The sequence below is a fragment of the Saccopteryx bilineata genome, chromosome 12 (genome assembly GCF_036850765.1).
Source record: "Saccopteryx bilineata isolate mSacBil1 chromosome 12, mSacBil1_pri_phased_curated, whole genome shotgun sequence".
In the NCBI taxonomy this organism is placed as follows: domain Eukaryota; kingdom Metazoa; phylum Chordata; class Mammalia; order Chiroptera; family Emballonuridae; genus Saccopteryx; species Saccopteryx bilineata.
In genome coordinates this window covers 5,481,594-5,494,088 of record NC_089501.1, presented here as the reverse complement: position 1 = coordinate 5,494,088, position 12,495 = coordinate 5,481,594, and the positions used below count along the sequence as shown (strand labels likewise).

General features: G+C 37.5%; 1 protein-coding gene across 3 annotated transcripts in view; it reads left to right on the top strand.

Annotated features, from left to right (window-relative positions):
* AK9 (adenylate kinase 9) overlaps nt 1–12,495 on the top strand; it is a 178,054-nt gene that overhangs the window by 90,746 nt on the left and 74,813 nt on the right. For 2 of the 3 annotated variants that reach the window (XM_066247994.1, XM_066247991.1), the window contains one exon: nt 12,083–12,159. In XM_066247994.1, the coding sequence (XP_066104091.1) occupies nt 12,083–12,159 (77 nt within the window). Of the gene's footprint in view, nt 1–12,082; nt 12,160–12,495 lie in introns of those variants that run through there. The other variant, XM_066247993.1, reaches the window with a different exon arrangement.

Sequence of the window (12,495 nt, the reverse complement as noted above, 5' to 3'; positions counted from 1 at the left end):
TTCACAGTGACAACATATTTATTTTTAATGTATAATTTTTCATTCTTTGTTTTGTTTTGTTTTTATAATTTTATTTTTTTAATGGGGCGACATCAATAAATCAGGATACATATATTCAAAGATAACATGTCCAGGTTATCTTGTCGTTCAATTATGTTGCATACCCATCACCCAAAGTCAGATTGTCCTCTGTCACCTTCTATCTAGTTTTCTTTGTGCCCCTCCCCCTCCCCCTTTCCCTCTACCTCTCCCACCTCTCCCCATAACCACCACACTCTTATCAATGTCTCTTAGTCTCACTTTTATGTCCCACCTACGTATGGAAAAATGCAGTTCCTGGTTTTTTCTGATTTACTTATTTCACTTCGTATAATGTTATCAAGATCCCACCATTTTGCTGTAAATGATCCGAGGTCATCATTTCTTATGGCTGAGTAGTATTCCATAGTGTATATATGCCACATCTTCTTTATCCAGTCATCTATTGACGGGCTTTTGGGTTGTTTCCGTGTCCTGGCCACTGTGAACAATGCTGCAATGAACATGGGGCTGCATGTGTCTTTATGTATCAATGTTTCTGAGTTTTGGGGGATATATACCCAGTAGAGGGATTGCTGGGTCATAAGGTAGTTCTATTTTCAGTTTTTTGAGGAACCACCATACTTTCTTCCATAATGGTTGTACTACTTTACATTCCCACCAACAGTGGATGAGGGTTCCTTTTTCTCCACAGCCTCTCCAACATTTGCTTTTACCTGTCTTGTTGATAATAGCTAATCTAACAGGTGTGAGGTGGTATCTCATTGCAGTTTTGATTTGCATTTCTCTAATAACTAAAGAAGATGAGCATCTTTTCATATATCTGTTGGCCATTTGTATTTCTTCCTGGGAGAAGTGTCTATTCATATCCTCTTCCCATTTTTTTATTGGATTGTTTGTTTGTTTGTTGTTGAGTTTTATGAGTTCTTTGTAAATTTTGGATATTAGGCCCTTATCTGAGCTGTTGTTTGAAAATATCATTTCCCATTTAGTTGGCTGCCTGTTTATTTTGTTATCAGTTTCCCTTGCTGAGCAAAAACTTCTTAGTCTGATGTGGTCTCATTCATTAATTTTTGCCTTCACTTCTCTTGCCTGTGGAGTCAAATTCATAAAATGCTCTTTAAAACCCAGGCCCATCAGTTTAGTACCTATGTCTTCTTCTATGTACTTAATTGTTTCAGGTCTTATGTTTAGATCTTTGATCCATTTTGAGTTAATTTTAGTACAGGGGGACAAACTGTAGTCCAGTTTCATTCTTTTGCATGTGCTTTCCAGTTTTCCCAGCACCATTTATTGAGGAGGCTTTCATTTCTTCATTGTGTGTTCTTGGCCCCTTTATCAAAAATTATTTGACTATATATATGTGGTTTTATTTCTGGGTTTTCTATTCTGTTCCATTGGTCTGAGTGTCTATTTTTCTGCCGATACCATGCTGTTTTGATTGTTGTGGCCCTATAATATAGTTTGAAGTTAGGTATTGTAATTCCCCCAGCTTCATTCTTTTTCTTTAGGATTCCTTTGGCTATTCGGGGTTTTTTTATAGTTCCATATAAATCTGATGATTTTTTGCTCCATTTCTTTAAAAAATGTCATTGGAGTTTTGATGGGAATTGCATTAAATTTGTATATTGCTTTGGGTAATATGGCCATCTTGATTATATTTATTCTTCCTAACCAAAAACAAGGAATATTCTTCCATCTCATTATATCTTTTTCGATTTCCCTTAACAATGGTTTATAGTTTTCATTATATAAGTCCTTGACATTCTTTGTTATGTTTATTCCTAAGTATTTTATTTTTTTTGTTGCAATCGTGAAGGGGATTATTCTTTTGAGTTCCTTCTCAGTTGTTTCATTGTTGGCATATAGAAAGGCTATTGACTTCTGTATGTTAATTTTGTATCCTGCGACCTTACTGTATTGGCTTATTGTTTCTAGTAGTCTTTTTGTGGATTCTTTGGGGTTTTCGATGTATAGGATCATATCATCTGCAAAAAGTGACACCTTTACTTCGTCTTTTCCGATTTGGATGCCTTTTATTTCTTTGTCTTGTATGATTGCTCTGGCTAGAACCTCTAGTACCACATTAAATAAGAGTGGAGAGAGTGGACAACCCTGTCTTGTTCCTGATTTAAGGGGGAAAGCCTTCAGTTTTGTGCCATTTAATATGATGTTAGCTGATGGTTTATCATATATGGCCTTTATCATGTTGAGATATTTTCCTTCTATACCCATTTTGTTGAGAGTCTTAAACATAAAATTGTGTTGTATTTTATCAAAAGCCTTTTCTGTGTCTATTAATAAGATCATGTGATTTTTGTTCTTTGTTTTGTTGATATGGTGTATTACGTTAACCGTTTTACGTATGTTGAACCATCCTTGAGATTCTGGGATGAATCCCACTTGATCATGATGTATTATTTTTTTAATATGTTGTTGTATTCAATTTGCTAGTATTTTGTTTAGTATTTTAGCATCTGTATTCATTAGAGATATTGGTCTGTAGTTTTCTTTTTTTGTGCCATCCTTCCCTGGTTTTGGTATGAAGGTTATGTTGGCCTCATAAAATGTGTTTGGAAGTATTGCTTCTTCTTCAATTTTTTGGAAGACTTTGAGTAGAATAGGAACCAAGTCTTCTTTGAATGTTTGATAAAATTCGCTGGTATAGCTGTCTGGGCCTGGACTTTTATTTTTGGGGAGACTTTTAATGGTTTTTTCTATTTCTTCTCTACTAATAGGTCTGTTTAGGCTTTCTGCTTCTTCTTGACTCAATCTAGGAAGGTTGTATTGTTCTAGGAATTTATCCATTTCTTCTAGGTTGTTGAATTTAGTGGCATAAAGTTTTTCATAGTCTTCTACAATAATTCTTTGTATATCTATGGTGTCCGTGGTGATTTCTCCTCTTTCATTTTGGATTTTGTTTATATGAGTTCTTTCTCTTTTTTCCTTGGTAAGTCTTGCCAAGGGTTTGTCAATTTTGTTGATCTTTTCAAAGAACCAACTCCTTGTTCTATTAATTTTTTCTATAGTTTTTCTGTTCTCTATTTCATTTATTTCTGCTCTGATTTTTATTATCTCCTTTCTTTGGCTAGTTTTGGGTTGTCTTTGTTCTTCTTTTTCTAGTTCCTTAAGGTGTGAAGTTAAGTGGTTCACTTGGGCTCTCTCTTGTTTGTTCATATATGCCTGAAGCGATATGAACTTCCCTCTTATCACTACTTTTGCTGCATCCCATAGGTTTTGCTATGTCATATTGTCATTTTCATTTGTCTGTGTATATCTTTTGATCTCTGCACTTATTTCTTCTTTGACCCATTCATTTTTTTTTAAAAGTATGTGGTTTAGTTTCCACATTTTTGTGGGATTTTTTCCTCTTTTTTGCAGTTGAAATCTAGTTTCAAGGCTTTATGATCAGAAAATATGCTTGGTACAACTTTGATTTTTCTGAATTTGCTGATGTTGTTTTTGTGGACCAGCATATGGTCAATTCTTGAGAATGATCCATGTACACTGGAGAAAAATGTATACTCAGTCACTTTGGGATGAAATGTCCTGTAGATGTCTATCATATCCAGGTGCTCTAGTGTTTTGTTTAAGGCCACTATATCATTGTTGATTCTCTGTTTGCATGACCGATCTAGAGCCATCAGCGGTATATTGAGGTCTCCAAGTATGATTGTATTTTTGTCAGTTTTTGTTTTAAGGTCAATAAGTAGCTGTCTTATATATTTTGGTGCTCCTTGGTTTGGTGAATATATATTAATAATTGTTATGTTTTCTTGATTCAGTGTCCCCTTAGCCATTATGAAATGGCCATTTTTGTCTCTGAGTACTTTTGCTGTCTTGTAGTCAGCATTATCAGATATGAGTATTGCTACGCATGCTTTTTTTTTTTGGATGTTATTTGCTTGGAGTATTGTTTTCCTGCCTTTCACTTTGAATTTGTTTTTATCCTTGTTACTTAGATGAGTTTCTTGTAGGCAGCATACAGTTGGATTTTCTTTTTTAATCCATTCTGCTACTCTGTGCCTTTTTATTGGTGAGTTTAATCCGTTTACATTTAGTGTAATTATTGACACTTGTGAGTTCCCTATTGCCATTTTATATCTTGCTTTCTGTTAGTTTTGTGTCTTGTTGAATCCTTCTCTTTCATTTTTCTATCTTTTGTTTTTATTTGGTTGTATTCCATACATCTTTCCTCTGTTGCTATCTTTTCTAAATCATATGCTTCTGTGGTGGTTTTTTCAATGGTGGTTACCTTTAAGTAATGAAAAGGGTTCCTACCCTGTTCATTGTAGTGCACAATTTTGTGAGTACTTTTGCACTCCATCGTCCTTTGCTACCGTTAATCTCCATCCTCTCCCCCCGCCTTTCTTTTTGTTGTTGTCACAGTTTAAATTTGGTTTTATTGTGTTCTTCTTGGAGCTTTTACTTGTGGCTTCGTTGGGTTTTTTTTGTTCTTTGTATCTGATTGGAGAACCCCCTTTAGTAATTCCTGGAGTGGGGGTTTTATGATGATAAATTCCCTCATCTTTTCTGTATCTGTGAATGTTTTTATTTCTCCTTCATATTTGAAGGATAGCGTTGATGCGTATAGTATTCGTTGCTGAAAGTTCCTCTCTTTCAGGACTTTAAATATTGGGATCCATTCTATTCTAGCTTGTAGAGTTTCTGTTGAGAAATCGGATGATAATCTAATGGGCCTTCCTTTATATGTTGTATTCTTCTTTTCCCTGGCTGCCTTGAGAATTTTTTCTTTGCCGTTGGTTTGTGCCAATTTCATTATGATGTGCCTTGGAGTAGGTTTGTTGGGGTTAAGAAAATTTGGAGTTCTGTTTACTTCTTGAATTTGAGGCTTTAGTTCTTTCCACAGGCTTGGGAAGTTCTCATCTATTATTTGTTTGAGTATGTTCTCCATTCCATTTTCCCTCTCTTCTCCCTCTGATATACCTATTATTCTTATGTTATTCTTTTTGATGGAATCAGATAATTCCTGTAGGGCTATCTCATTTTTTTTAATTTTTGAGTCTCTTTCTTCTTCTCTCTGTTGTGCCTCAAGTTGCTTGTCTTCTATTGCACTAATCCTACCTTCTATCTGGCTTGTTCTATTAGCTAAGCTTGCTACCTCGTTTTTCAGCTTGTGAATTGAGTTTTTCATCTCTGTTTGATTTGTTTTTATAGTTTCAATTTCCTTGGAAATATATTCTTTGTGTTCATTGAGTTGTTTTCTGAGCTCCCTAAATTGCCTTTCTGTGTTTTTTTGTATATCTCTGAGTATTTTTAGGATTTCTATTTAAATTCTCTGTCGTTTAAGTCCAAGATTTCCAATATATTAAATTTTTTCTCCATAGATTTTTCCTCATCTATCTGTGTTGCCTCTCTTTCTTTTGTTCCATGATATTTGATTTTCTCTTCCTTAATGGCATCTGAGAGTGGTTTTGTTCATAGTATTAATGAGATTTAATAAAGAATAAAAAGTTTAAAAAATTAAAATAAAAAATCGATGCGTTGTTTTTTAAAAATATTCATAATTAAATAAAGAAAAATAAAATAAAAATTTTAAAAAAGGAAATTATTCCCCCCCTTTTTTCCTCTCCTCTCCTCTCCCCTCTTTCTTGAGAAAATCTAGTGGTGAACTGTGAATTATATTGTACTAAATAGAACAAACAATGCCTGTAGTGGAGGGCCTTAATTGGGGAGAAGTAATAAAGGGGCAAAAAAAAGGAGGGGAGTATGGACCCACAAAAAGAAAATAAGGAAAAAATTTGGGTCAAGAATAAAATGATTTGCTTTTAGGTGTTGGTTGACTAAGAGTTATGATGAGAGGAATAAGATGGAAACAGGAAAATGGGGGTACAAATTAAAAAGTTACTATGGTATTTAGTGGAACAAGAACTAGATAAAATGGAGAGTCAGGGATGGGAGCACTGCTAGTGAGTTAAAAAGGTGAAGTAAAAAACCCCCAAAATGCCACAAACATAAGTTTGAGTCCCAGATAAGATAATTTGTTCATTATTGAGGTTTGAATGAGAGGAGACATAAAGGAGAAAGGAAGAAACTAATATAGAGGGAGAAAAGAGAGAGAGAGAGAAAAAGAGGGAACCACTAAAAGAAGAAAAAAGAAAAAAGAGGAGAAAGAGAGAATTAAGGTTTTTGGAGTACAACCCTCATAGAGAGAAAGGAAGAGGAAAGAAAAGATAATGGGAGATGTAACACTTATGGGTAGTGTAGTTCAAGGAGAGGAGAGAGTAAGACCGGCAGAGAGTTAAACAACCAAATTGGAGGAGGAAAAAAAAATCAAGAATGAAGATAAGAGAAACAAATGAACAAATAAAATAAAATGGGATAGGTTATAAAGTCTGCAGATTATTCTTGATTTTGAGAGGTTATATTCTTGCTTTTTCTTTTCTTTCTCTCTTCCTGGTCAGTGACTCTGTACCCCGGGTTCTTCCCCTTTGGCACACTCAGGTAGAAGTTTGCAGTTGAGAATTCTCTATGGCAATGTCATGTATTGTGCTTCAGTCTTGTTGGCAGTTGAGGCTCGTTAGCATTTATAGGCTCTGACAGTGAGAGAGTCCGTGTTCCTGGAGCCTCTCTCCTAGTCTTTCCTTCCTCAATTAGTAGCCTGATAATCCAGCTATGGGGTTGCTGCTGCCTCTGCCTGGATAGTAAGAGGCTCAAAGAGCTGGCAACTCCCCACTCTATTCCCACTTGGCACAGGGCTCTGGGTAAGGCTCAGTCAATCAGAGCTGTTAGCATAATCAGGCGGGGCTTCCGCCCACTCAAAGACCTCTGGCTCCGCCATTCTGTCCAGTAACATGGGCAGGCACCCTCTCCCGGGGTGCTTGGAGGAAACTCTCGCTCACTATCTGCGCGCGCAGACCAGGATATCAGGCCGGCAGTCTCACACTCTGAGTGAAACCTCCGCCCGCACGGAAAAGTTCCAGCATTGGAATTGGCTCTCGCTCCCTCCCCATGCACGGCTTTTTCAGGGCCTTGCGGCGGCCCGGAGATTCTGCTTTTGGCCCACACAAAGGCCTCTGACTCTGCCCCTCTGTAGGATAACACGGGTGCGCATTGCCGAGGCACTCGGAGGAATCTCTCGCTCACTATCTGCGCGTGCAGACCAGGATATAAGGCCGGCCGCCTCACCCTCTGAGTGAAACCCCCACCCGCACGGAAAAGTTCCAGCGTTGGAATTGGCTCTCGCTCCCTCCCCGTGCGTGGCTTTTTCAGGGCCATGGGGCAGCCCGGAGATTCCACACACAAAGGCCCCTGACTCTGCCTCTCTGTGGGGTAACACGAGCACCCACTGCTGAGGCACTCAGAGGAATCTCTCGCCCACTATTTGCGCGTACCAACCCAGAGATTGGAGAAAATGACTGCCCTGCTTGTCTTTCTTTGTCTGGGTTTGGCGCAAGTGTTAGCTTGTATTGACTGGGTTGCTACAGGCACAGTTATTCCTCGGCTTGGATCTCCGTGCCACAGCCTGGTTCTGCCATTTGTGCCGTGGCCTGGATCTATTCACCCCCTTTCCCGCCTTAGTTTCTATATTCTCAGTTCCCAGTGAAAGCAGCCCTGTTTAGGTTAGTAAGGAAGGCAGAGCATTTCTTACTCCCTATTTCCTTTGGGGTTTGGTTATATATTTAGCCAATTTTTTGCTAGACCATACCTTCGCGTGTATTGCAAAACATCTGGAGGCTCCAAGGATAGGTTTTTCTGTTTCTGGCTGAAGATCTTGTTGAGTTTTGGGGGAGATTATCGGTATTGCTTCCTACCACACCATTACTCTGACGTCATCTCTGAAATCTCTTTAATATCAAAACAGTGGTCTAACTGACCCAATTCTAATTAATGCTAAGAAAAACAATAACTTTTACAAATACTTCCAGAGTCTCTAAAATACTGAGTTGTGGACAATTTCACAGTCCCAATTCAAATTTACTCTAAATTAAACATCTACTCTCAAGAGACACTGCAAAAAAATGAACATAGATAAGATTTTCTTTCTTTTACCATGTTTATCTGTGACTTAAATAATTTTGCTAAAACCCACACATTGAAGAAATAACATGATCAAAAGTAACTGAAAATATACCTGTGTGATATGACTAAAATCCAAAGCCTGACCAAGTTCTTATAAGGCAAAGACTCGTTACTTAGTATATTCACAGGTTTAACATGAAAAGTTTGTTCTAAACTCATGGACACGGACCAGTTTGGTGACTGCTGGGGGGGAGGTTGAGCGAGGCAGAAGCAGGGAAGGGTATGTGAGGATAAATGGTGATGGACGGAGACTTGACTTGGGCTGGTGAACACACAATACAGCACACAGATAATGTGTTACAGAATTGTGTGCCTGAAACCTGTATAATTTTGTTAACCAGTGTCACTCCAATAAATTCAATAAAAGGGAGAAATTTTTTTTTTAAATGATTGCATAACCAGAAAAAAAGTTTATTCTCCAATCAGGGTGCAATGAAGAAGTTTTAAAAATGTGAACACATATCTATCTCTTTTTGACTTGGGCAAGACTAAAAGATTTACTAAACTATCAAGTTCTTCTGAATGGGGCTAAGGTAATTTCTTCCCAGTGTATGAGAAATAGTCAAATATTTTAGAACAGTGTAAGATATGAACATAAGAGTAAAACAAAATTCATGTGATTTCCAAATTTAAGACTGCTACACTTTAAATAGATTTTTAAAAGCCTGGCCAGGTGGTGGCACAGCAGCTAGAGCATTGACCTGAGACACTGAGAACCCAGGTTCAAAACCATGAGATTGCTGATTTGAGCTCAGGCTTACCAACTTGAGCACAGGGTTGCTGGCTTGAGCATGGGATCATAAACATGACCCGTGGTCACTGGCTTGAGCCCAAAAGGTCACTGGCTTGAGCCCAAGTTTTCTGGCTTGAGCAAGGGGTCACTGGCTCAGCTGGAGTCCTCCCCCTATCAAGGCATGTATGAGAGGCAATCAATGAACAACTAAGCTACAACTACAAGTTGATGCTTCTCATCTCTCTCCCTTCCTGTTTGTCTATCCCTATTCTGTCTCTCTCTCCTTAAAATAAAATAAAATACAATAAATAATAAAATAAAGTAAAAAACAGGTAAAAAATACATACATTTATAATTTTTTTAGAAAGGAAAAAGAGATCTCCACATTCTCCCATCTATCTACCTTCACCTTCCTTCTCCCATATCGAATGTTCTGAACTATCTCTATAATCAATTTTTACTTCTTTTGATTCTAAATTTTTATATCTTTATAAACTTCTTAATGTCTAAGACTTGCCCAGATTGAAGTGGACTTTTCCTATGTTTCTATATGTTGCCTTTTAAAATTCAACATAAGTATTTCAAAATGTTAGCTTCTTTTTCATTTACTGCAGAAAATAAAATCTGAAATGGAACCAAAAAATAGCCCTGGCCAGTTGGCTCAGTGGAAGAGCATCAACCACAGCATGTGGAAGTTCCGGGTTCTATTCTCAGGGAACACAGGAGAAACACCCATCTGCTTCTCCACCCTTCCCCCTTCTTGCTCTCTCTCTCTCTTCCCCTCCGGCAGCCATGGCTTGAATGCTTTGAGCAAAGTTGGTCCTGGACACTGAGGATAGCTCCACAGCCTTGCCTCAGGCCCTAAAACAGCTCAGTTGCCAAGCAACAGAGCAGCAGCCCCAGATGGGCAGAGAACCACTTGTAGGGGACTTGTTGGGTGGATCCCAGCCAGTGTGCTTATGGGAGCCTGTCTGTCTGCCTCCCCACCTCTCACTTAATAAAAAGAAAAAATTAAAAGTCAAAGCCTCATGTAAAGGCCTTGCAAGTTGGTTAGAAAAGATATAGCTTAACAGGATTAAGAATTCCATCTTGGGCCAAACATGTATCTAAAGACACATGGAATTCTACAGCCTTTCCAGCATCAGTTTCCAAATGTGCCAGTCAAGTGAGGATAATTTCTTTCATCACCATTAGTCTTTGACTCATCTCTCCAAGTGGTTTATCGAAGTTTCTAATAACTGGCAGCAAAATTCTTCCTTATTCTTGTCAGGTCTCAGATTCTTAGCAGCAACATACTATATCTACGTTTTGTTTGGATAAGGGGAGTCTCACAAAAGAGCCCCGTTTGAACTGCCAATTCACACACAGTCAAAACAGGGAAGGAGTGTAAAAACAAGACCCAGTCATCTCATAAATCTGGATATGAATGAAGAAAACTTGAATTACACCAGGACTTCAGGCTGGATAGCAGGATTTAGAATACAGTAAGAAAAAACTCCCTATAAACAAGAAACCTACCTGCTAGAAGAAGAGGGGTGGTAATGACTTTTGAAGAGACTATATGTAACTAGATTTGCAAAGAAAGGGGGAAAAGACACAAAGAATACTGAATGTAAGAGAATGACAGGTTTATAGAATAGTCTTAGGGAGACTGTCCCAGAGTGTGCTGCTGATATGAATGGGCTCTACTTTGCTAAACTAGTCCCCTGCTGAATACATGGTACAGGTTTTTTTATACTATTTTTAAAAGATGCAGTTATTTTTAAAAGAATGCAACATTCTTATTCATGTTCCCTTGTGCAGTAAGCTGTTAATTCCTGAGGGTTACGTTCCTAGATACATTTTTTAAGTCAAAAGTATACACATTTTAATTTTTAATAAATATTGCCTTTTTTCCACCATTTTACTAACTTTTCTTTTATTATTATTTTTATTTTAAGTGGGAGGAGGGAAGATACAGAGACAGTCTCCCACATGCACTCCAACCGGATCCACCCGGAGACCCCCTTCTGGGGCTGATGCTCTGCCCATCTGGGGTCACTGGCAACTGACCTATTTTTAGTGCCTGAGGCAGAGGCTCAAGAGAGCCATCCTCAGCACCAGGGCCAATGTGCTCAAATCCATTGAGCCATGGCTGCAGGAGGGGATGTAGGGAGGAGAGGGAAGAAGAATCAGATGGTTGCCTCTCCTGTGTGGCCTGACAGAAAATCGAATCCAGGACATCCACACATCAGGCCAATACTCTCCCACTGAGCCAACCAGCTAGGGCCCATACTACTACGGTAACTTTTCTTACACCTGTCTTCACCATTAAGGCAGATTTAGTTCTCAACCTTAATAAAAAACAGTCCCTCCAGATATTGAAGTTTCCATATTCCAAACCTCTTTAAATTTCATCATGACTGTGTTAAAAAGAAAATATATCGGAAAGTAATTGTTCTGACTACAAAAATAAATTTATAAATTTTCTATTTATTCAACATAGAATAATTTTTAAATGCAAAAAAAAAAAAGTAAAAAAAAAATAAATAAATAAGTAACATTAAAAACACTCATCATGGCCTGGCCTGTAGCGGCGCAGTGGATAAAGTGATGACCTGGAACACTGAGGTCGGCAGTTCAAAACCCTGGGCTTGCCTGGTCAAAGCACATATGGGAGTTGATGCTTCCTGCTCCTCCCTCTTCTCTCTCTCTCTCTCTCTCTTTCTCTCTCTTGCTCTCTCCCCTTTGCCTCTCTAAAACGAATAAAAAATAATAATAAAAAATAAAAAAAACACTCATCATGCCGTCATCCAGATAACTACTATTAATTTGATTACTTTTCTTCTAGTTTTTTAATCATTGTTTATATACATTTTAAATACAAAATTAAAATTATATTATATATAATTCTTTGCTATACTTTTTTCACTTAAGGTTATATTGTGAACATTTCTCATTTAATCAGAAGAAATAAATGGTACAGTTTTTCCCATTTGCCTTTTCATCTTGTAGGTAAACAATAATTTATTAATTTTGACAGGTTTCCTAATAAATAACCACAGCTTTTTAAAGTGCAACATTCCAACTTTTCTTCAAAAAATAAAAAAACACCTGAAAATGAACTGACCTCAATATGAGTAAATTAAACATTTACATTGTGAAGTAAAAAATATAGAGTATTATAAACTGTCTTATGTTTATCACTCTAAGCCCTAAATTCTATAATTTTGTGAGATGTCTGACTTCTCAAGGATAATTAAATTTTGGACCTTTTTTTTATTTCAGAAAAGCCAAAGAAGAGGCATTGAGGATAGAAGAAGAAAATAAAAGGCTATTAGAAGCTATAAATGAGAAAACAAAAGGCAAGCACAGATTGATATGACTAATAATGTGTCATTTAATTTTGTATTACTGTTGCAAGCAACTGTCATATTATAGTGAATTATAGACAGGGTGACCATATTTCTTTATTTACCCATAAGAGTCCAGGTTTTTATGGTTATGGTCTTGAAGTATTTATTTCACCTCCTTTCATTCTGAAAGTATTCCAATTTGGATAATAAATTACATGGTCACTGGAGTAATGGATTCATAAGAAAAGGATCCCTGACACAGATACTTCCTTGTGCATGCTCTGAGGGGTGCACAGTAGGATATCACGTGCAGCATGCCTTACAATGATTGCCCAGGTCATAGTG